This window comes from Pseudovirgaria hyperparasitica (genome assembly GCF_010093815.1).
Source record: "Pseudovirgaria hyperparasitica strain CBS 121739 unplaced genomic scaffold EJ05scaffold_13, whole genome shotgun sequence".
NCBI lineage: Eukaryota > Fungi > Ascomycota > Dothideomycetes > Acrospermales > Acrospermaceae > Pseudovirgaria > Pseudovirgaria hyperparasitica.
In genome coordinates this window covers 311,438-332,544 of record NW_022985561.1, presented here as the reverse complement: position 1 = coordinate 332,544, position 21,107 = coordinate 311,438, and the positions used below count along the sequence as shown (strand labels likewise).

Below are 21,107 nucleotides of genomic sequence, written 5' to 3'. Positions count from 1 at the left end.
CTGAGGTTTAGATCTTGGGTTTGTGATCTTTGATTTTGGGTTCTTACGATGTATGGATTTTGTAATTCGAGCATTGCGAGTACGTACACTCCCCCACCCCCCCTAAATCCAGCCATACAGCCGTCCATACACTGTTCTTGCCACTCCCTCCTCCTTGTTTCTCGCGATTCGTCTTCTTTTTGATAGCCTTACAGGTTGATTGAGTATACTACACACACGTACAAGCTCCTATTCGCACCCCTCATCCCCAACTTCATCTCCATCCCAACTCCCAATATCTCCCCAATCCCCCCCGCGCACCCCGCCCGTGCCGTACGCATACCCCTTCCCTCCACATTCGCCTTGTTGCGCATCATGCGTGCTACTGCCTGTAGTTGCCGTTGTTGGCGTCGGTGAGGGCGTATCTTCGGTATGTTCTGCTTTGGGGGATGTAACAGAAGGGGTAGTGGGAGAATGAGACGTAGACGGCGTAGAAAGAGTGTCAACAGGACTGTTATACCCGCCTCGACCTGCTGATTTAGGCATTCCGTCTTGCCCATGCTGTTCCAGACGCTCTCCCATCCCTCCCCCAGTCCCCCTCGCTTGTGGCACCCTCGTTTGTGGCGCCCTCGAAACTGGGCAGGGGCTCGAGATGCTTGAGACACTTGAGAGTCTTGAGATGCCTGTTTCGTCGGAGGCTGGGGAGGGGTTAAAAGGGGAGCAGAGGGGGTTTGGTGGATGCTGGGGTTGGGGTGTATGTGGATGTGGATGTGGATGATCTGGGGCCCGGGCGCGGCGGGTTATGTAGATGTGGATTGGATTGGAGGTTTGGATTGGGGTGTGAGGGGGCTTGGTTGTTGATGATGAGGTTGATGAGGTTGTTGATGTTAATGAGCTAGCGTCGTGGTGTGTGGGAGTGTGTGGGAGTGAGACGTGCTGAGGATGGACAGGGCGGGACTTGTGAGAGCTCATATCAGGGACATTGCGGCTGGTATTGTATGATGGTGGAGGAGGCCAGTATGGCATATCTGTGGGCATATTGGTGTATGGTTGGTTGTGTCCGGTGTGATTCTGCGGTGCATGGTTCGGACCAGAGGCGGTGTTTTGGGGTCCTCCGGGTTGACGGCCAGCATGTTGGGGATGGCTTTGTGGGGGCGTGGTTATGGTGTATACTGTTCTTTTGTAGCGTTGACTGGGAGCAGTTTTGTTTCTTCCGCCGGCGTAGTTGGTGCCACATGAAGGCTTTGGCTGGGCGTATGCTTGCTCCGGAATGTTGCTTCGCGCTCCAGGAGCATTTCCGGTCGGATATGTGGCCTGTGTGGGAGGCACATGTCCCGTGTGTCGTTGTGGTAGATGTGGATGGTGACTCTGAACAGGGGCAGTGTGTCTTTCGGAATCATGAGGCCTCTGAGACCGTAATGCTGGTTCGTCAAACGGCCACACAGGGGCGTAGTAGCCCTCGGGAGGGATATTTTCCTTGTTGTCGAAATCTGGACTGTGAGTGAGGCCATGCGAAGAAGATGTCGAATTATGTTGCGACCGTCGTCCAACTTGTGTTTTCATCTGCCCCGTCGCCTTGATACTCGGTAGACCGTCCTGTGTAGAGACAAAAGAAGCTTCTTCATCTGACCCATCCTGAGCATCAAGGCTCGACGGATCTCGGAGGACGTTGTCCAGGGACACATCAAGCCCATCCCCATGCTCTTCCTCATATCTTCTTTCCGTAAGACGCCGCCATCTATGTCGCTCGTCACTGTTCCCCTGTCCTCCCCCGGCATTTCCACTCCCTTCTCCCAAGACATATCGCTTACTGAACCCCTTGTAAGTAACCCTTCTCTCATAAGACCGCGTACAATCGCTCCAGACACGCTCATGATCGTCGTCTTTCAGACGGCGCTGATTCGCGACGATCTTGAGAGCCTTCATACGTCCTACAAGGCAGAGATCGTACTCGAATGTCTCGATACCTGTGCGGTGGAGGGTCGAGATTCGGAGGCACATAGTGGTCGAGATGACGGTGGGAGGCATTGGGGATGGAGGTGGAAGGGATGGATGGAATTTGGTGAGGTTTTGTATGTGATGGTACAGTGTAAATGCTTCGCATCCAAGGTGTGAGTGATGTGGAGTGTTGTTTGGTTTGGAAGGTTGAAAGGGGGTGTTCATGGACTTTGTCACGCGATGCAGTGTCACATGGTGATACCAATAGCACCTAGTAGAGAGTCTTTGTCGTTGGGTCCGCGCTCGAAGATGCATTATGCACCTAGATCAACGTGAAATCTACTATTCTGAGCGGACGAAAAGTCAGTATGTGTTCAATCTCAACCTGATATGTGTGATTCGAGACCCCCCGGAGTCGCGACTAATGCCGATTGCAAGTCACATCCGAAGGAAGAAATACAGCAAAACTGCTTTAGGCTATCCCGGATGAGTGCGAATCCACGACTGATAGGTGAGCCAATAGTAACAAGTCCAAATCGCGGTAGTATTATGTGCAGACGCCCGTAACCTACACTATGATATGTAGGGTCCTATCGACCAAATCCCGACTCCTTTTCACCGCGCAACAACTCCACCATCGCCTCGTAGTGCCTTCCATCCCCCTTCACCATCTCCACAACCCGCACCCACAGGACTGGCGCCCTGGGGTCTTCCGTGACGCCTGGCTCCGAGAACCGATATGTGCTCAGCGCGCCCTGCTCCGATGTCACCGGAAGCCCCGAGGCTTCTTCAGCCAGCACCTGCGCATACAAGAAGCGGAAGTCCGGATACCCTTCTGCGCGGCAAAACTTCTTCAGCCCCTTCTCGAGCTGCGTTATGGTGTAATCCTTTGTGCCCTTGGGCCCCGGCTTCTCTCGGCTCCTTCGATCATCAGCCGACGACAAGTCCTCTCGAGTTCCCCTGTCCACCGACATCCAGTCGGTGGCGCCACAGATTCTGATAACGTCGTTTTTGTCATCGTCCGTCAACTCCATGTGAGGAAGGAGTTTTTTGTAGTACACCTTCCTGCGCTCCTTCATGGCCGGCACATCTAGTATGTGAGGGTCCAGAGCGGCGACCAACGAGCCCGCAAGCGCCCAGGCACCACACGTCCGTCTGTTGCCAAGATCATCCGTACTTGGCGTGTCGCGTGGCCGAAGACGCAACGTTGTGATGTCAGATCTCACATACTTGCGGACGTCCTCGGGAACCTTGTTCCACAGTTTTGCCAGAACTGGGTTTTCGGCCACTGGGAGTTGAAGATATGGTACATCCTCAGGGGCTTGACTCCCAAGTGTGGTCTTTGAAGACGCCTGCAAGGGGGCGATGCTGGGGGCAGTCTTCTGTATCGGCTTCAGGGGCGCCACCCCACGAATGCTGCTTTGCGGGCGGACTGCTTCCTCGCCAGGTGGCAATCCAGAGATTGTCTTCTCCAAGACGGGCGGACGAGGCATCTCCCTGCTGGGACTGCTTTTAGCAGTCTTCTCCTGCTCAGCCAATTCCTTCTTGGCTTTCTGGGCTGCCAGGTAGCCCTCCCTCTCGTGGGACCAGTTGTATTTCTTCCAGTCCGACGTAGCAGTCCTCCGATGCGTTTGGCGGTACTTGTTCAACAAGGTCTGCGCATTGAAATGGACTTGGCTGCCTCGGATATGGCCGGTTAGTAGTCGCGAGCTGACGGGTGCTCCGGGTTCTGGATCTCCCATCCGCATCAACATTTGTCTGTCGGCGTATGCAGCCGCCCATGATAAAGGGTATTGGGGGCCCTCTGGAAACTCCGGCTGTATATACCTAGGTGGTACTGGTGGCGGCGCTTCGTCTGATATGTCTTCGTTGTAGTTGTCGGACAAGCCATTGTAGAGTATGCTCATCAATTTCAACATAATCCAAAGGACAAGTAGGGCAATCGGAGCTTTGATAAAGTAGTTGTGAGTTTCTCCAGATGGAGCGGTAGTATGGGTAATATCAGGGGGAAGGAGGACATCTGGAAGGTCGGCGTATGTCTTCGACCCGAAGTGGTTTCCGAGAGGCGGGACATTCGGGCGCGGAAGATCGATGGTCGGTGCTATGAGGGGTGAGAGTTTGGTAGAGGGAGGTGAATGTGCAGTGACTGGGTTGCGAACGACGGCTTCATAGACACTTGTCTCAATATCTCTCCCCCAGTCGCTGTCATCCTCATGGGCCCAGGTGGTTGTGATTGAGTGACCCTGAAGTTCAAAGGCAGAAGTCACCTTCGTGGGAGGATATATGGGGGTCTGTCGTGAATGATGTTGATGTGGCGTTTGTGTTGGCAGCGAGGACTCCTGATCAGCTGTAGTCTTTGGCGACGCTGCTTTCGACCGGAATGCACTCTTCTCTTGTGCAAGCTCCGCTGCCACTATACTTGACTCATCGTGGTTTGTGAGCTGTGCTCCCTGATCCGTCGCTGGCATTGCTGCCGCGGTGATCTTCCCCTTGTTCGTGTTCCTCTTCCACCAGGAACGATTTGCATCAGCGATTTCCTCGGCGACCGCAAGTTCCAGCCTTGCAATTCGCTTTTCGGTGTCTCTCTTGTCGACGAATGCGTTTCGTGTCTGATGTGAGTATATGGTCAGTTGCCTCCGAGACTCATATGTTCTGCTCTGATCGCCCAGTTTTGAGATGTCCTGGACGACAACTTCGTATTCCATTTCTCGCGACAACAAGGCATGGTAATACTCGTTCTTCTCGATCAGTGATTCGCGGAACACTCTGAGCTGGGCAACAGCCAGCGACTCTTCCTCCATGGTCGACATAGTTGCATGTGGAAGTACGACAATGTGTGAAATATCTGCCAAAGGCTGGAGGGAACATGCACGTGGAGGAAAGAAGAAGAGCGCAAGGCAAATAAAACAAGGCTACTGGCCCTGGAGGGTAGCATATGATTTGTCATGCGTAGAATTTTGAAACAGCTGTGAAAGTGAAGTGAAGCTATTATGTGTCGATTGACATTGTTTGTGTTGGACAAAGAGTCGTCAATGAGTTGCGCGCACAGGCGGATCATTCACCACTGCGTGCATGAAAGGAACACAATAGGACTGCGTCATGCCTCTGGGCCAATTTTCAATACGTCGTCAATTCACAATAAGCCTGACAACTTCGTCCCTATGCAATTGTATCCCTTGTGCCGGCACGTCTATTGTTGAGACGATACGCCCATGTTGCTCAAGAACGGAATGTGTTCAAGTTATGCAATTGAGAGATATTTAGACCCCTTTCATAGGTTGTAAAATGGGATTGCTGAGGTCTCATGAATGACCCTGTAGTGGTCAGTGGTTGTCAATCGTACATAGATGTGAATGCGATCTCTACATACTCGGCCAAGATCCCTGCCGCATTACTCATCCGAATGCTCTCCAAAGGAGCTAGTAGCTGGAATGCAAGCTCTAGTCCAGCTATCTGCTATACTGCACAAGGAACACGCCTACAACCAGTCCCAGTATTACTATTGCGAGTTCTGCGAAGTTCTCTGGCAGCACCCGCGCCACGGGCGGACGGACTTTGGTACTGGACATTTGCCGTATCTCAGTTTCCAGACGTTCGGCCATCTTTGACTTTGAGAACTCGGCCTCCACTCGGGCCTTACCCATCTTTCCCATGCCATTTAATTTGGCAATATCACTTTTGTCGTCGCTCAGAGCGGTGCGCATTACTGAAGTCCAGTCATCTGCACGCCTCACGTCTCGAAGCCACCCTGTCACACCATCGATAACAGTCTCGGTCGGTCCTCCTTCATTTGCGGCAAGTACGGGAGTCTCTGCCAACATAGCCTCCAGTGGAACGATGCCGAAGTGCTCATTTCGAGGGGTGTAGACAAGTAGACGTGCATGCTTGAGGAGTGCCGTCTTGAAGGCACTCGGAACGGAATGGAGAAAGAGCACATCGATCTCTGCGGGAATTGATAATGCGCTTATGACTGTCTTGGCCGTCGAAGTCTTCAAATTGAGAGAGGTCGCCAGCTTGTCCAGGGATGCATGTGTTGTCTTGTTCTCGGCATTACGCGGGTCATAACCTCCAGCTATGATTAGTCTAGAGTTGAGCCTCTCAGTCTGATCGAGACCTGCGAAAGCACGAATCGCAAGACCGACATCTTTTTTCGCCTCGAACCTATTGATGCTCAACAATGTCTTTATGCCACCCCATAGCTGATCACCGTGATCGATTGGGGTTTCCCCGTGATGTACATCATTCTGCTCGGTGTCCACGCAAGGGTACACCACTCCGGGTTGTCGCTGCTTGAGTCTGGGGAAGACCTGTGCAAAAACACTCTTCGTAAAGTTGCTATTGACCACTATGGTGTCGCTGCATCCTGTGCTCCAGCTTTCTAGCCAGTCAAACGGCAGCCTGTACAACGCTTTTAACGTTCCCCCTCTTTGTGCCAACAGCTTATCTGGAAAATGACAGTAGAAGATCACTCGAACATGCCGCTGAACGAGACGTAGGAGGGGCACACCCGCACTCAATTGGTCGATGAAGAAGGAATCGGGTTTGAGGTCGTTCAACTCAGAGGATAGTAGCGAAATTTGCAGGATCAGGTGAAGTTGCCTGAGGATTGCGCATAGGATCCAGAAGCGGCCGAGAATAGTCTGTGGGACAATGGAATTCCCCCGTACTCGAACGTCGAGAGTACCTTTGATCACAAATGGTCTCAGCTACCTTCTCGGAGCATGAGTGGGTATGCTAGAATGCCGCGGGCTATCTCTTACCGTCTCGCGCCTCTTCGAAACAATGCGAACGATCGCAATGCGAGGTGAATATAGTGACTTTGTGTCCTAGATTTTGCAGGCCCACAGCAGCGTCGACTATCAGACGCTCAGCCCCTCCGATGCCAAGGTCGGGGTGGAAGAAGACGATGTTCTGGCGCATCGATTTCATACTGTCGAAGGGAATCAATGATCCATTGCACTTCTGTGAGATGCCGACGGCCACCAAGACGGTGGAGGATATATCAAAGCAACGTTGCAGGTGGACAAAGCGCGACGTTGACGCGGAAGGCTTGGCATTTGGTCCACCACGTGCCAGGTATCCGCGTGGACTAATTACTACAACAGCAACAGCACTAGCAACAGCAACAGCAAGTGGACAGTGTAACTCATAATTCTTTCGTCAGATATTCACTAGACTGTCCATGTGTGAAGACAAACGACTGCCGTGGAATCATACATGTCGACGGCGCAAAGGCCTACAAGCCAACCATCACCGCTGCAACTGTCGAAGATGAATCGATGATAGACTTGTCGCAAACCTGCCTGTCATTTTGCAGCATTAGCATCGACCGTCAACATGGGCCAAGGCTACTCAGTCACCACTCTGTCTGCTGGGTCAGCCGGTATCGATGCCCAGGAGCTGGCCGATCTGACATACGAGAGGTCTCTTGGGAATGCTCGGTTCATGAAGACTATTCGTGCTCGGCATAGAGATGGTTTGGTCGTCGCAAAGGTCGTTATGAAAGCGTATACAAGTATGGAACTGAGCAAATACGTGAAGATACTATTGTGTATAGTCGTCCATGAGCCTCTCGGTAACGTTTCCTGACCAAACCTAGATGAGCGCAAACTCCTCGCAGAAGTTCCAAATGCTTTGGGTTATCATCGGATTCTAGAGACAGGCACAAACGGTTATCTGGTGCGACAGTACATCCATAGCTCACTTTACGATCGTATGAGGTAAGTCGTGATTTTGATATTCATCCAATATGCTCATGTTAACAGTACGCGTCCCTTCCTGGAAGATATTGAGAAGAAATGGATTGCTTTCCAGCTGCTTTGCGCCGTCAGAGACTGCCATGCGCGTAACATCTACCACGGCGACATCAAAACCGAGAACATCCTTGTGACCTCGTGGGGATGGCTATATTTGTCCGACTTTTCGTCCTCCTTCAAGCCCACTTACCTACCAGAAGACAACCCAGCCGACTTCTCCTTCTATTTCGACATTTCTGGTCGCAGAACGTGCTATCTAGCCCCGGAGAGATTCTTGTCATCAGGGACGCAACCAGATGACTCAGGCCGTATCAACTGGGCGATGGATATATTCAGCGTTGGATGTGTCATCGCCGAGCTGTTCCTCGAGACCCCTATCTTCTCGCTAAGCCAGATCTTCAAATATCGCCAAGGAGAGTATGATCCAGATCACGTGCATCTAAACAAGATTACCGACAAAGACATTCGTGAATTGGTCCGTCACATGATTCAAGTCGAGCCAGAAGCACGATATGCTGCCGATGAGTATCTCAATTTCTGGCGAAAAAAGGCATTCCCTGACTACTTCTACAATTTTCTGCATCAATATATGTATGCCATTACAGATCCAACATCGGGCAGAAAAGCAGTCAGTTCTGGACATGAAAATTTTGGCGAATCTGACGACCGTATTGAGAAGATCTACAATGACTTCGACAAGATCTCGTACTTCCTGGGGTCAGACAACGGACCAGAGCAGTCAAAACCTGTGAATGCAGCACCTAGAGCAACCGGGTCTTTGTTTCCCCTACATATCGCCATCCCCAATTACAAACGTCAGATCAAGGTCGCCCATCCAGCAGTCGATGATGGTACATTGATCTTTCTAACCCTCATTGTATCTTCTATTCGTAGCACTGCACGCGCCAGTGCCCGAGTTCAAGCTTGTGAACTATTACTTGCCTTTGGCGAGCGAACTACAGACGAGGCAAAGTTGGACCGTATTGTACCGTACATTATGTCGCTTTTGGTGGATCCCTCCGATCTGGTAAAGGTCGCAGCTTTACGAACTTTGACACAACTGGTATGATCACACCGCGCCCCCCTGCCAAGTCCTTACTGATATGATGCAGCTTACCACGGTCAATGTTGTGTCTCCGATCAACGCATCCATATTTCCAGAGTACATAATGCCTCGCCTTCAACCATTTGTACCGGGTCATAAGTCAAAGCCCAGCGCTCTGATTAGAATGACATATGCGACATGTCTTGCACCTTTGGCAACAACGGCAGCCCGATTTCTGGATATGATGCAGGCTCTAAGAGCAGACGGGACGTTGCCAACAAGCGACCCGGAAGCAGAGAGCGACACCATCAGCGATTCCGTCTATCAAAACCTCTTTGATGTGGCACGAATGGATCTAGTGAATCAATTCGAAACCCAGACTACAGCTTTGTTAGCAGATACTGACTCAGCTGTCCGGAGAGCATTTCTCGGCTCAGTGTCAACGTTATGTGTTTTCTTTGGAAGTACAAAGGCCAGCGACGTCATTCTGAGTCACTTGAATACATATCTCAACGACAAGGACTGGATGTTGAAGTGTGCATTCTTCGAAACCATAGTCGGCGTTGCCACGTATGTTGGAGGCGCGAGTCTGGAAGAATTCATACTTCCTCTCATGGTACAAGCGTTGACTGATCCGGAAGAATTCGTTGTGGAGCGGGCCCTTAGATCGCTATCGTCTATGGCCGAGCTGGGGTTGTTCCAAAAGTCCAAGACGTGGGAACTGGTCGATGTTGTTGCGCGGTTCACCATGCATCCAAACCCCTGGATACGCGAAGCAGCAGCGCAGTTTGTCTCTGCTGCCACCACCTATCTCTCAGTCGCAGACAGCCACTGCATAGTAGTTCCACTGATAAAGCCTTATCTCAAAGTTCTTCCTTCTGATCTCTCCGAATCACGGCTACTCGACGCGTTGAAAAAGCCACTACCAAGGCTTGTACTTGAGATGGCCTCGAATTGGGCCCTGACTGCAGACAAAGGTCTCTTCTGGGCTCATGCGAGGCAACAGAAGACATTCGTTTTTGGATCTGCGGATGAAACTATACCCACGGTATCTGCGAAAGATCTTGGGCCACAGGCTTTGAGCCGCATGCAAAAGAACGAGGAAGATGAGCAATGGCTCACACGCCTGCGAAATGCAGCCATGTCAGTTGAAGACGAGGTCAAACTTCTCGCTTTGCGGGAGTACATATGGCGCGTGTCTCATCGGAGAGCGAAGCCAGAATTCGAAGACGAACCTACACAGTTCAATCGCGTCATAAATCTCATTGACGATCTCAAGATCAACCTTCAAACAGTTTTCTTTGATGAAATTAACAAGGCTTTCGAAGAAGGCAATAGCGCGAAACAACACGACGATAAGGGTCCGCGGACGATCACAGATGCTTTGCTGGATGCATCCACCAATGCAGAAGACCCGCTGGCGCATAGGAGAGCCTCACATATCAACAGTCGTGCAGAAAGACTTGCGCGAGAGGATCGCAAGCGGCGTGCCTCAGACACATCCATGCAAGCGACCTCACCAATCCCTACAGACGAGCCTTCCACCGACGAAGGTAGTCGACGCGAGTCTGTGCAAATGCGCAAGTCCCGTAGCCAGGCCTCACCAATTGAACAGTCTCCAGTAGGCTCTGTAGGTACCATCAAACTTGGTGAGAACGGTCTTGGGATTTGGTACAAGGGCAGTGCCATCAGTCTCCTGAGTCGAGGGGACTTGGGGAGCAAAGCCTATGCCGAAACATCGACAACATCAGCCAATGCATTCGGCAAAGTCGATGGAGGTTCGTCGCGGGACGCATCAACAAGACGTCGAGCTGCCTCTCCGCCTCTCGCGATCGCCCAGGAACGCAACAAGATCGACCCGAAAACGATCAGATACCAGTCAGCGCATTCATATACCGGGCATGACCCAAGTATACTGAAGCTGCTCGACACGCTCTTCTTGGAGAACTACCCGGTAGACTACACAGAATTCGGCCCTACCGTCGCCAACTTCAGCATGCGGCAACCCATCCGTCGCGACACAGGTCAAACCAGCAACACCCCTTGGCGTCCCGAAGGCGTGCTCGTTGCCATGCTAGGCGAGCACACCGCAGCAGTGACCCGCCTCGCCGTATCGCCAGACCACGTCTTCCTCGTCACCGGCTCCGCGGACGGGTCCGTCAAGATCTGGGACACGGAACGCCTCGAACGCAACCTCACCCACCGGTCCCGCCTCACCTACACGCTCTCCCCCGGCGCCGCCGTCACAAGCCTCTGCTTCCTCGAAAACACCCACTGCCTCGCCGTCTCCGGCTCCGACGGCAGCATCACCATCCTCAAGATCCCCGTCACCAAGATCAAAGACACCACCCGCTACGGCAAGATCCTCGTCCTGCGCGAATACCAACTCGACACCCCCAACGAACACACCACCTGGTCCGAACACTACAAACTCGACGCCCACTCCATCCTCATCCTCGCCACCTCCGCCTCCCGCATCCTCGCCCTCGAACTCCGCACCATGGCCCTCCTCTACGAGCTCAGAAACCCGCTCCACCACGGCTCCCTCTCCGCCTTCGTCCTCGACCGCAGACGCCTCTGGCTCCTCGCCGGCACCTCCCACGGCGTCCTCGTCCTCTGGGACCTGCGCTTCAAACTCCGCCTCCGCGCCTGGGGTCTCCGTGCCGCCCTCCCCATCAACCGCATCTGCCTCTACCCCTCCCCTCCCTCCTCCTCTCCCTCTTCCCGCTCCTCAAAGGCCGCCCGCCGCATCATCATCGCCGGCGGCTCCGGCCCCACAGACATCTCCGTCTGGGACCTCGACAAACGCACCTGCTCCCTCGTCTTCCGCGCCGCCGCTCACCCCCATCCATCCCCGAGCCCTGGCTCCACCCCCGCCATCTCCACCCCCACCACTTCCAAATCCACCGCCCTCCGCGCCCCAGAACTCATCGACATCGACGACGAACGCCCCGGCGGCATGCTAGGCCGCTTCGCCGGCTCCGTCGAGCCCGCGCCTTCAAGCACCAGCAGTAACAACAACAGCACCAGCAGCACCAGCAGCGGTGTACGCGCAATCGCCGTCGGCGCACATGTCCCTGCTGACAGCAGCAGTGGTAGTAGTAGTAGCAGTGAGCCCAAGGGCTTCTTCGTCATCAGCGCAGGCCCAGACTGGAAAGTCCGCTTCTGGGACGGCACACGTGTGGATCCTGGCGCTGGCGTGGCGGGGAGTGGGAATACCAGTTCTGTCATCAGCGGCCTGGAATACGAAGAGGGGAAGCCCGCGTATGAAGTGCGGAGGGCAGAGGGGAGTATAGGAGGGACGGTCGGGGTCGGGGAGACGGTTGTTGTGGTGGAGAAGGCTGGGGGTCGTGCTGGTGGTAGTGGTATTAGTAGTGAGGAGAGGAAGGGGAAGAAGACGGGCACGGGAACGGGAACAGGGACGGGCAAGACGGGCAAGACGGGCGTGGTGAGTGTGCAGCAGCAGCATTTGTTGCAGAGCCATTTGGATGAGATTATGGATGTGGCGCTGGTGGAGTGGCCGTATGGGATGGTGGTGTCGTGTGATCGGGCTGGGTTTACGTATGTTTGGCAGTAGGGCCTGTTGGTGGTGGTGGTGGTGGTGGTGGTGGTGGTGGTGGTGGTAGCCTTACAAGAGGAGGTAGTTGGTAGTGAAGAGTAGATAGTGAATAGTAGATACTAAGTAGTGAGTAGTGAGTAGTAAATAGGATTGATAGAACCTAAGTGGTCAGCCCTTTGGGGGTTCGGTCGCACAGCATGCGAATCGTCAGATCGGTTTTGATTCTACATGGTAGGTAGGGTTAGTAAGATTCGCTCCAAAAGTGAAACATATTTTCTATTTTCTTGGCCTCACTCAAAGGAGAAACTTTCAGTAAATGTAATTCAATTATTGAATCAGGTATCTTGGTATCATTTCTATGCTACTCACACGCAGCCCCCGTCATGTACAATGCGTCGACGTCGTCCTTTGTCGCAACCCCCCCAAAAAAAGCTTTCCCCGGCAGATAACGCCTGCCGCCCAATGCTCCGACTTTAAACCCTACCATCCTTCCATAAGATTGTGCAGGGCCTGCCGCCTCCAAGATGACAGATATTCAAAACCTCCCCAAACAGTGTATCTATAAATGCAGCAGACAGAACCGAAATGGCGTTCATCGACGCGAGAAGACATTAAACAGTACCAGTACCAGACACCATGCCAGTGCCTTCACGCGTCGATATAACTTAATGATACAGAGAAGATGAAGAAGAAAGATAAAACACAACACGCTCAGGAAGTCGTACCATAATTTGAAAAGATATATAGACAAATGGAAAAGTATTTCTGTTTAAAAAAAATCGTAGCACGAAAGAGATCTAGACAGCCAATGAAAGTCTACAACGAACTCTGAGCCGAGCTGAATGAAAAAAAAAGAAAAAAGAAAACGTAGCAATGAAACTGATGAACATGTACCTGCAGGCTCCCAATATGACCAGTCATTACAGTATTGATCTTTTCCGTAGCCTGCCAAGCTATCGTACTCGTTCAGGCCGATAAAAACGCCGTCGTATGCGAACATGCCAGGAATCTCCAACCGTATCGCTATGAGTAAGAGATCAAAAAAATTGTTGAGACTGAGATGAATTCAAAAGTGGGTTTGGTGCCACGTAATGGCTTTGGTAGGGATGGTGCGGCATGGTGAAATCGGCGTGTGATAAGATTGGATTGAGAATGCCCGGCTGAGGACGGCGACGTGTTTGATTTGGAGCGGAAGACATCGAGGTCGAAGGCTGAAGTGTCAACACTGGACCTGTGCTCGACGATGGATATGATATTGGCATGGTGAGATGTGGTGATGGCTGTGTGTGATGAGTTGGAGGTGTCTGCCGAGGGGGCTGGGCTTGGGATGGCGACGTCTCCGCGTTCCAACCCCACTTCTCCTTGAGCTCTTTGTACACGAATCCAACGTTCCAGCCGGTTTCCTTACGAATCTTGGTGAAAATCTGCAGGACCTCCTCCTGCTCTTGACGAGTCGTAAGGCACTCGGCGGCAATGGCAAGAGAGCGAAGAGCGACGCTGGCGACACCCCTGGGCTATGTTAGGAATGACTGCGAGGATGACTTTGTACTGAAAACGAATGAAAGGGTCTGTCACCAACCTGTCCTTGACGTGAGCAACTATGCCGCAGACTTGTTGTGAATGCCGATTTTGTAATTCGTGCATCTCGTTGGATTCAACCGGCATCAGTGGGTTGATCTGGGCCATCAACACCATGGCTGTATGGTAGAACAATCGAGCAACGATTGTGGCGCGCTTGATCAGCCAGACTTCGGGAAAGGCCGATTGGGATATCGTCTGCCCAGGATGGAGATAAGCCATTGGATGCATGGTTCTTGGAATGTTGTCGTTCCAAGCATCACACCAATCCTTTAGCTTCCTCCATTCACTGTACCTGCTCTGCAAACGCATCTGTTCGTTATGCGGAGAGGAGTCCTGGTATCTGGGGATCGAGGAGCGAAAGTTACAGATCTTGGCAACAATATACACAATACGATGTGTCCAGATCTCCTCGCGACCAGGTTCGGTCTCCCGGTGGAAGTCCATATCGACACCCCAGTCATCTGGATCCCATGCGACCTGCCAATTAAAGTGCAAACAACTGAGCAGCTCCATGCCAACGTTCAGCCAGAAGCACGCAGCGCCAACACCAGTTGACTTTGCGTTCCATCCGCACTCTTTGATCAAAGCACGGGCACCGGCAATGTGGTTCATACGCTGGAGAGCCTTCTCGCACATGATCTCATAGACGTTCAGGATGACGGCTGTGGTGGCACAGATGATGGTGTTGCGGTTTGGATTTTGGAGCGAATTAAGTAGATATCTCGTTGCGGTATCGTAGAAATGCAGCGCTTTGTCTTCACTGTACTTTGCGTTGACAAGTGTCAGATGTCGTGCACCACATGCAAGGAACGCATTGAGTAACATCGGCTCATGTAATGAGTGAAAAGGCAACAGCCGCGAGAACTACGGGCACTTGTTAGCTGGAGTGATCATGCAACTGGGTAGCAGTGAGGGCGTACATGTTTTTGCGGATCCATGCTGTCCATCCACAGGCCCACTTCTTCGACAAAGACTTGCATATACAGAACTTCGTCTTGCGACGTGAGGTAGTCTCTAGTTTCATCAGCTGGGGCAACTGTTCGATCGGCGACGCTGTAGGCAGACTGTGGTAGGTTTGTAAGGGGGGTATGTGAGTAAGTCGATTCCGTGTTTGAGGGCGCAGGGTGATGCTGAGGGTGCCTCGGCTGTTCCCAACTTAACTGCTGAGACTGATCTTCCTGATAAGGCTCAGGAAGGATGCCTTGGATTGGTGGTAAAGGTTGATGTGCGACTGTGGGAGCGGGTAGTGTATTGTTCGTGGAAAAGTCGAATGGAGCATCATGAGTGAGGGCAGTGACAGGCTCTGTCTCTGGCAAGCTATACTTGCTGAGCCCGCCTTTATACTCAGACGCGATGTCCCGGGACTCGTCAAGGAATTGGACAGTCCAGTCCTGCGCTTGTGGAATGATTGGAATCGCCTCGCATTTCGTGTCGATAAAGTTCAGGCGTACACCGCGCTTGCAAGTTCGATTCGACTTTGTGCAGTTTTGACAATTAGGCAATCCTTCGTCACACTTCAGATGTCGTTCTCTGCACGTCAGACAGCCTGTCCGTACACGCTTCGGTTTCTTAGAAGCCTGCGCATCGCCGCCCGGAGCAGAAGCTGCGCCTCCACGGTCGTTGTCTGCCATCGCACCCGACTGACGACGATTATGTGAAACCGAGCTCTTTTTTACGCCGGCAGATGACGTTTTCCGGTTTTTGTGGCCTCCTCCCCGAACCGGAACCGGGTTTGGCGCAGCTGGAAGAGCAAAGCTCGAGACTGTGCTCGCGCTGCGCCCTCGAGGCAATTGATTTGTGTGGTCGCTCGCGTATGTCAGATCTGGAGTCGTCACAGCGGATATATTTGTGGGTGGGTTGTAATAGTTTGTGGTGTAAAAGTACTCCACGGTGGGTTGATAATAACCCTGAATGTCAATTGACGTAGCCACGATGACGACTGCGGAGGTGTTTTGGCGATAGTAGCAGGAAGTGAAGAGTGTTGTGGGGGCGCGAACCTGATGGAGGATATATCTTCAGATGGCCGCATTCGTGGAGAATCCTGGTAATTATCTCGCAGGGGTTCGTATACGGGAGAAAGTCTATACAAAACGGAGGATCGAATAGCCGGATGTAGTAGGGTCGCGGGGGTGGTACGGTGCAGGGTGAATGATGACGCCTGGGCGCAGAGGATCGGAACGACGGAGGGCGGGAATGGAGAGAAAAGATTGAGCGAAGGCAACAAAGCCGTAACCTGAAGCTCTTGAAGAGCTTACAGGAAGAGGGACGAGCAGGCCTCTCTCGTTTGGTAGAAAGAAAGAAGAAGAAGACGAAGACGAAGAATGGAACGAAGATAATTACAGCACCACCGAGGCGGAACCAGCTCAGCGCGCGTTCACGTAAGTAATTTAATCGATTTTAGCTCTGCTTCACTTTCTTTTCCCACCTGCAGCACTGGGACTGAGCAGGCACGAGCAATGAGCTAGGCCGGATGCGGAATGACGGCGGCGGGGAAAGCTGAGGCGAGAGCGCGTGGTGTGGAGTGCGGAGGAGTTTAAGGCGATCGGCCAAGACACACTTACAACACACACACAACCACAACCTTCTGCAACTCTTTTCTGTCCCGACGACAGCTCGCTGATGGCAGCACAATCTTCCTGTTGTAGATCGTGGACTTGCGCAGTCTGCTATCTTGTCTCAGGAGTCCTAGCAGTCCGAGTGAAGGCGGTGGGTGGAGAGGGGGCGGACGGAGACGCAGGGAGGGTTAGGATTCTGGAGCAGTCGTTTGTATGCAGCTTAACGTTAGGGCAAGCTGCTGTTGCTGCTGGACTCGGTCTGGGCCAACGCAGCTTTAACACTGTCGATTTGTCGAGAGTTCTAGGCTGCTTCCAGCGAAAGACGGATGCTTCGACTTCCTAAATTACCTCGACCTTTCCTTCTCCCTTTCCAGCTTATGGCCAAGGAGCACTCTTTGAGCCTCGACAGGCGCACACACAAAAGCAGAGGGCAAGTATAGGCACTGCGAGGTGCGAGGATGATGACCCGGCAGGGCTGTTGTGACACGGAGCTGCGTTCGTTCTGCAAGGAGTCGTATTGTTTGTGAGGGAACGATGCAACAGCTATGACGGTCGCGAGATTGAACAGCTGTGTTTGCTGCGTGGCCAATGAGTGATTGGCGATGAATTGCGTATGTATTCAGATTGGCCCGCACCGCAGATTGGACAGGCGGAGAATCGATCAGGTACACGCTGTGTCGGTTGGACGGTATGTGCCTTGAGCTAGTCCCTTAAGCTTGTTCTCGATGGGTTCTCGAACGTCTAGGAGCAATTCGCGCTGATCCTATACGGAAGATGGTCGGATATTTGATAGAGGGTCTTCTGGCGAATTAGTCAATTGATGTTGGTGCAGATGTTGATGTAGTGCGGGAACAATGAGAGGGGAAAGGTATCATGGACAGAGAAGCATCCTAATATTAAAGCCGTATGGAAGAGTAGCAGTAGGTTCCCGATATACACAGCCCACCGTGTCCAGTCCCAAACGAGAGTATCAAGCGTGAGCAGAGGGGGGGCTGTTGCAGCGTCTTGCATGCAGCGTACTAAAGTAGGGTTTTTTTTGTGCGTGCCGAGGATGCTTCCAATTATTGCTCACAAGTAGTAGGTTTGTGTATGTGTGTATGTGTGTGTGATAGTAATAGATGGCATGCTGAAGTGTATGCGCATCACGGAAGAAAAGCTGCGAGCCGCCAGCGCGGCACCGAACAGTGGAATGGTGATCGCAGGGTAACCCCCCCCCCCCCCCCCCCCCCCCCCCCCCCTCCCCCTCCCCCTCCTTCACCATCCCTCCGCCCACTCAGCATCAGTCTTTTGTCTGCCGTGGTGCTGGCGTGCAGCTGCGTCTGCGTCTGCGTCTGCATCGTCTGCATCTGACTAAACCCACACTCTATTACAAGACTACTACAAGCACCTCGATCGGTGCAAGATGGTAGTAGTGGTGGTGGTGCTGGTGGTGGTGGGTGTGAAGGATGGATTGCAGCATACTAAGCTCCCCCCCCTCCACCCCCCGGACACTGCAATTCCCAAAATAACTCACCATGGATAGATAGCTGGCTGGCATCATTGTTTTTGGGCGAAGCTGTCAGATTGGCCAGCCTTGTCCCTTGTCTACTCCAGAGGACCGGGAAACATGCCATCATGCTCTCCTCTACTGCTGCTCATCGAAGGCTCTTCATTGTTCTTTGCCGTTGCTATTGGTGCCTGCACGTCTTGCCTACTCCTACTTCCCTGCACACATACCTGACTGCTCACTCACATCCACATCACATCACTCCATCACCTAAGCCTCCATCACTGCAGCTCCAAACCACTCCGAAACAATGCCGCAGCGCTTATAGAGAGAGACTGGTGGGGCAGACGGCCGTCTCAGTCTGACCTGAATCAACACATGTGCACGCTGAAATAGATATTCGATATACAGGGGCTATCCATACGTGACAGCGTGACAGCAGCCTCAACTCTGTCGTGTGACTCGGGACTGGCATCTCATGATCCGCTACGCTGGCTGGGCTCAAATGTACGCACCAAGCGACTGGCCGTGTCTGGCTTGGGGATCACACATACTGTAGAAAATGAGTTGTCAGGAGTAGGAGACTCACCACTTACCAACGGATGGTACTTCTTCCGCATGTATTGGATAATTGATGGACTTGACGTAATCATCAGGAGTGGATATTCAATCAGGATGTGACCAGGGTAGACGATGGGTCGACGAGCTTCAAGCATTGCCATATCGGAGGATGATTATGATTATTACCATGGCAGATTGGGATGCAAGGATACATCGTGAATGGAAGGGGAGAGATGGCAATGATGATGATGATGGAGTTGACAGAGTGATGTTTTGGATGTTGGATACATTCACTGCAAGCAAGGACTATTATCCAGGGATGCTAGATGTGCCGGACTGGCGTCTCTTCACCAGCCCCTCAGCCAGCCTAACTGCCGGGGCATGACTCCCCCCGATCACCCACTAATTCGCGGGCTGTTGATGGCCGTTTGCGGGCTGCTGTTCGCTGTTTGCTGGTCGAATTCCTACCCGTTTGGACTGCCCGCCGCCGCCCAGATGGATCGCTCCGGGCTGCCTGTAGAGGTTCTCTCATAGACAACAAACAACCTGAAACTACCGCCTGTCCTACCACTCCGACTCTTCATCTCCATCTGCATCTCCATCATCCAACATCGTCACATTCACTTTATAGACGCCATGTCAAACATCTCCCTTTAGCTTTATCCGCGCAACTCCGCGCGTCCATTCCTTGATCGCAGCGCTCTTCATGACGATGCCCTCTGCTGCATACTGGGGTCCTGTCCTGTCCGTCCACATCCACACATACATACATGGCTTCCAAAGATACCATCACGCATGCGCGCGAACAACAATCATCTAGTCAGCCACCGCTCCAGCCTACCTACGTTCTGCGAGGACATGCCGCGCAGATTCAGACTGTCCAGTTCTTGCGCGACAATAGCCGCCTGCTGACCGGTGATGGTGATGGCTGGATGGTGTTGTGGGGGGTTGCCCAGAGGAGGGCTGTGGCAGTGTGGCCTGCTCACCACGCTTCTATTCTTGGATCGAACGTGTGGGGAGCCAATCGAATAATCACGTACCGCTCCCTTTTCCGTCCTTTTTTCCCTTTTGCACCTAATTACTCTCTACTACTCTCTTGTCCTAATCCACTTCTGTTCTTTTCTGCCCTACGACTGACATGCTGTGTTGTTCGGCTGTCGAGCTGCACTGCGCCTTCGCACGGGCCATGCCTTATGCCCTTTTCTTAGCATCTTCCTTGCCTATACCGAATTCGCTATCTTTCTGCTTTCAAAATAGCATCTTTCCTTCTTCTCCTCCACTCCTCCTCAACTGTGCCGCAGAGTAACGCTGACTTGTTTCAGGCATGGTCGTGACTCGAGCCTCAGGGTCTGGCTGCTGCGCGATAACGATGAGCCGCGCCTATCCAACGTCCTACCAATTGACGGTGCCTCCTCCAATCAGCTGAAGCCTTGGCTTCAACATTCACTGGCTGTAAACACTCTAAACTTTTGCTCCTTTGCCATGTGCCGGGAGACTATTGTTTCAGATCAGCATTCTCCAGATCGACAGGCAATCGACGAAGATCCGGTTCTGATTGCCGTCCCGGGTGTTAACGATAAGGAAGTCAACGTCTTTCAACTCCCGACTGAACGTTGTCTATGCATCGTGCCCGTCATACCAAAAACAGACACTGGTATGTTGTATCCTTACGTTACATGCTGGTCTTGTTCCAATTACGTCTTTCTGTAGGCATGTCTATGGCATTGTCGCTCGTGAATACCTCTACTTCGGTCTTGTTGCTGGCCGGCTACGAGAGCGGCCATGTCGTTGTGCACAATTTGACACGAAACGGCATGCACTACCTCTCGACGCCAGTCTACATCTCAAAACCACACAGTCAGCCAGTCCTATCCATCGACCACTCTCTGACGCACAAAACATTCTTCACCTCGGCAGCAGATCCATACCTCTCCTCCCATCCGCTCCCAGATCACCCGACATTCATCCCAACAACACACGAGTCAACACCATCCTCCACGGCAGAGAACGCACCCGCCTCCCTGCCGTCCCTCTCTCCCCCCTTGAAAGCCATCAACACAGGCCACTCTGGCGCCCAATCTCTCTCCGTCCGTTCCGACTCCCGCATCCTAGCTACTGCCGGATGGGACGCCCGCGTGCGCATATACAGCGCAAAGACCCTCAAGGAGCTCGCCGTGCTCAAATGGCACATGCAGGGCTGCTACGCCGTTGCTTTTGCGCCCATCCTCGGTACCAACCCTCGTCCCAGTCATGTCGCCCGTTCGGACCCAGCCGATCAAACTCTCCACAACCATGAATCCGGTTGCGAAAACGTGGCCTCCCTGCACACCACTTCCAGTACTTCTGAACAACCCCGCAATGACATATGTGATGCGGATCGCGGGCCCTCTGCTGCCGCTGCCGCCGACGATGTTGTGATGCAGAAAGTCGTGCATCCGTCAGGTCGCGGCCTGCTGCAAGGGACCTCCAAAACCCAGCAAGCAAGGGAGGAAAAGGCCAGGTTGACGCACTGGGTCGCTGCCGGCTCAAAGGATGGCAACGTCAGTCTGTGGGAAGTCTATTGACCGTCTTACCTAGATATTACGACTGCTTTGCTCGTGCGTTCGCTCCTGCTACCAACGTTTGTTGTTATTATCATAACAACATA

The 21,107-nt window shown here is 52.7% G+C and overlaps 6 protein-coding genes across 6 annotated transcripts; 2 read left to right on the top strand and 4 right to left on the bottom strand.

The window, feature by feature from the left end:
• Nucleotides 1–228: 228 nt before the first annotated feature.
• On the bottom strand, nt 229–2,007 carry EJ05DRAFT_488168 (uncharacterized protein; the record flags this gene model as incomplete). Its single annotated transcript, XM_033745681.1, has 1 exon — nt 229–2,007. One exon carries the CDS (start codon nt 2,005–2,007, stop codon nt 229–231), a length of 1,779 nt encoding a protein of 592 aa, XP_033597845.1.
• Nucleotides 2,008–2,507: 500 nt separating this feature from the next.
• Nucleotides 2,508–4,727, bottom strand: EJ05DRAFT_488167 (uncharacterized protein; the record flags this gene model as incomplete). Its single annotated transcript, XM_033745680.1, has 1 exon — nt 2,508–4,727. The coding sequence occupies one exon, from the start codon at nt 4,725–4,727 to the stop codon at nt 2,508–2,510; it is 2,220 nt and encodes a 739-aa protein (XP_033597844.1).
• A 639-nt stretch (nt 4,728–5,366) lies between these two features.
• Nucleotides 5,367–6,846, bottom strand: EJ05DRAFT_442127 (UDP-Glycosyltransferase/glycogen phosphorylase; the record flags this gene model as incomplete). The annotated part of the gene is made up of 2 exons (XM_033742022.1): nt 5,367–6,601; nt 6,678–6,846. 2 exons carry the CDS (start codon nt 6,844–6,846, stop codon nt 5,367–5,369), a joined length of 1,404 nt encoding a protein of 467 aa, XP_033597843.1.
• A 181-nt stretch (nt 6,847–7,027) lies between these two features.
• Nucleotides 7,028–12,580, top strand: EJ05DRAFT_455331 (uncharacterized protein). The gene is made up of 4 exons (XM_033742470.1): nt 7,028–7,468; nt 7,517–7,637; nt 7,683–8,736; nt 8,786–12,580. Exons 1-4 carry the CDS (start codon nt 7,255–7,257, stop codon nt 12,293–12,295), a joined length of 4,899 nt encoding a protein of 1,632 aa, XP_033597842.1. The 5' UTR covers nt 7,028–7,254; the 3' UTR covers nt 12,296–12,580.
• A 454-nt stretch (nt 12,581–13,034) lies between these two features.
• On the bottom strand, nt 13,035–15,983 carry EJ05DRAFT_99998 (uncharacterized protein). The gene is made up of 3 exons (XM_033750144.1): nt 14,779–15,983; nt 13,857–14,722; nt 13,035–13,786 (listed from the first exon to the last, which is right to left on the bottom strand). Exons 1-3 carry the CDS (start codon nt 15,487–15,489, stop codon nt 13,315–13,317), a joined length of 2,049 nt encoding a protein of 682 aa, XP_033597841.1. The 5' UTR covers nt 15,490–15,983; the 3' UTR covers nt 13,035–13,314.
• A 3,004-nt stretch (nt 15,984–18,987) lies between these two features.
• EJ05DRAFT_478406 (uncharacterized protein) lies at nt 18,988–20,254 on the top strand. Its single transcript, XM_033744456.1, has 2 exons — nt 18,988–19,496; nt 19,783–20,254. The coding sequence occupies exons 1-2, from the start codon at nt 19,231–19,233 to the stop codon at nt 20,168–20,170; spliced, it is 654 nt and encodes a 217-aa protein (XP_033597840.1). The 5' UTR covers nt 18,988–19,230; the 3' UTR covers nt 20,171–20,254.
• Nucleotides 20,255–21,107: the final 853 nt, after the last annotated feature.

Coding starts and splice junctions, on each gene's coding strand:
- EJ05DRAFT_99998 (XM_033750144.1), bottom strand. CDS start 15,489: ATGGCAGACAACGACCGTGGAGGCGCAGCTTCTGCTCCGGGCGGCGAT. Junction 14,723..14,778: donor GCATGGATCCGCAAAAACAT/GTACGCCCTCAC, acceptor AAGTGCCCGTAG/TTCTCGCGGCTGTTGCCTTT. Junction 13,787..13,856: donor GTTGCTCACGTCAAGGACAG/GTTGGTGACAGA, acceptor AACATAGCCCAG/GGGTGTCGCCAGCGTCGCTC.
- EJ05DRAFT_478406 (XM_033744456.1), top strand. CDS start 19,231: ATGGCTTCCAAAGATACCATCACGCATGCGCGCGAACAACAATCATCT. Junction 19,497..19,782: donor GGAGCCAATCGAATAATCAC/GTACCGCTCCCT, acceptor GACTTGTTTCAG/GCATGGTCGTGACTCGAGCC.
- EJ05DRAFT_455331 (XM_033742470.1), top strand. CDS start 7,255: ATGGGCCAAGGCTACTCAGTCACCACTCTGTCTGCTGGGTCAGCCGGT. Junction 7,469..7,516: donor ATACGTGAAGATACTATTGT/GTATAGTCGTCC, acceptor GACCAAACCTAG/ATGAGCGCAAACTCCTCGCA. Junction 7,638..7,682: donor TCACTTTACGATCGTATGAG/GTAAGTCGTGAT, acceptor TCATGTTAACAG/TACGCGTCCCTTCCTGGAAG.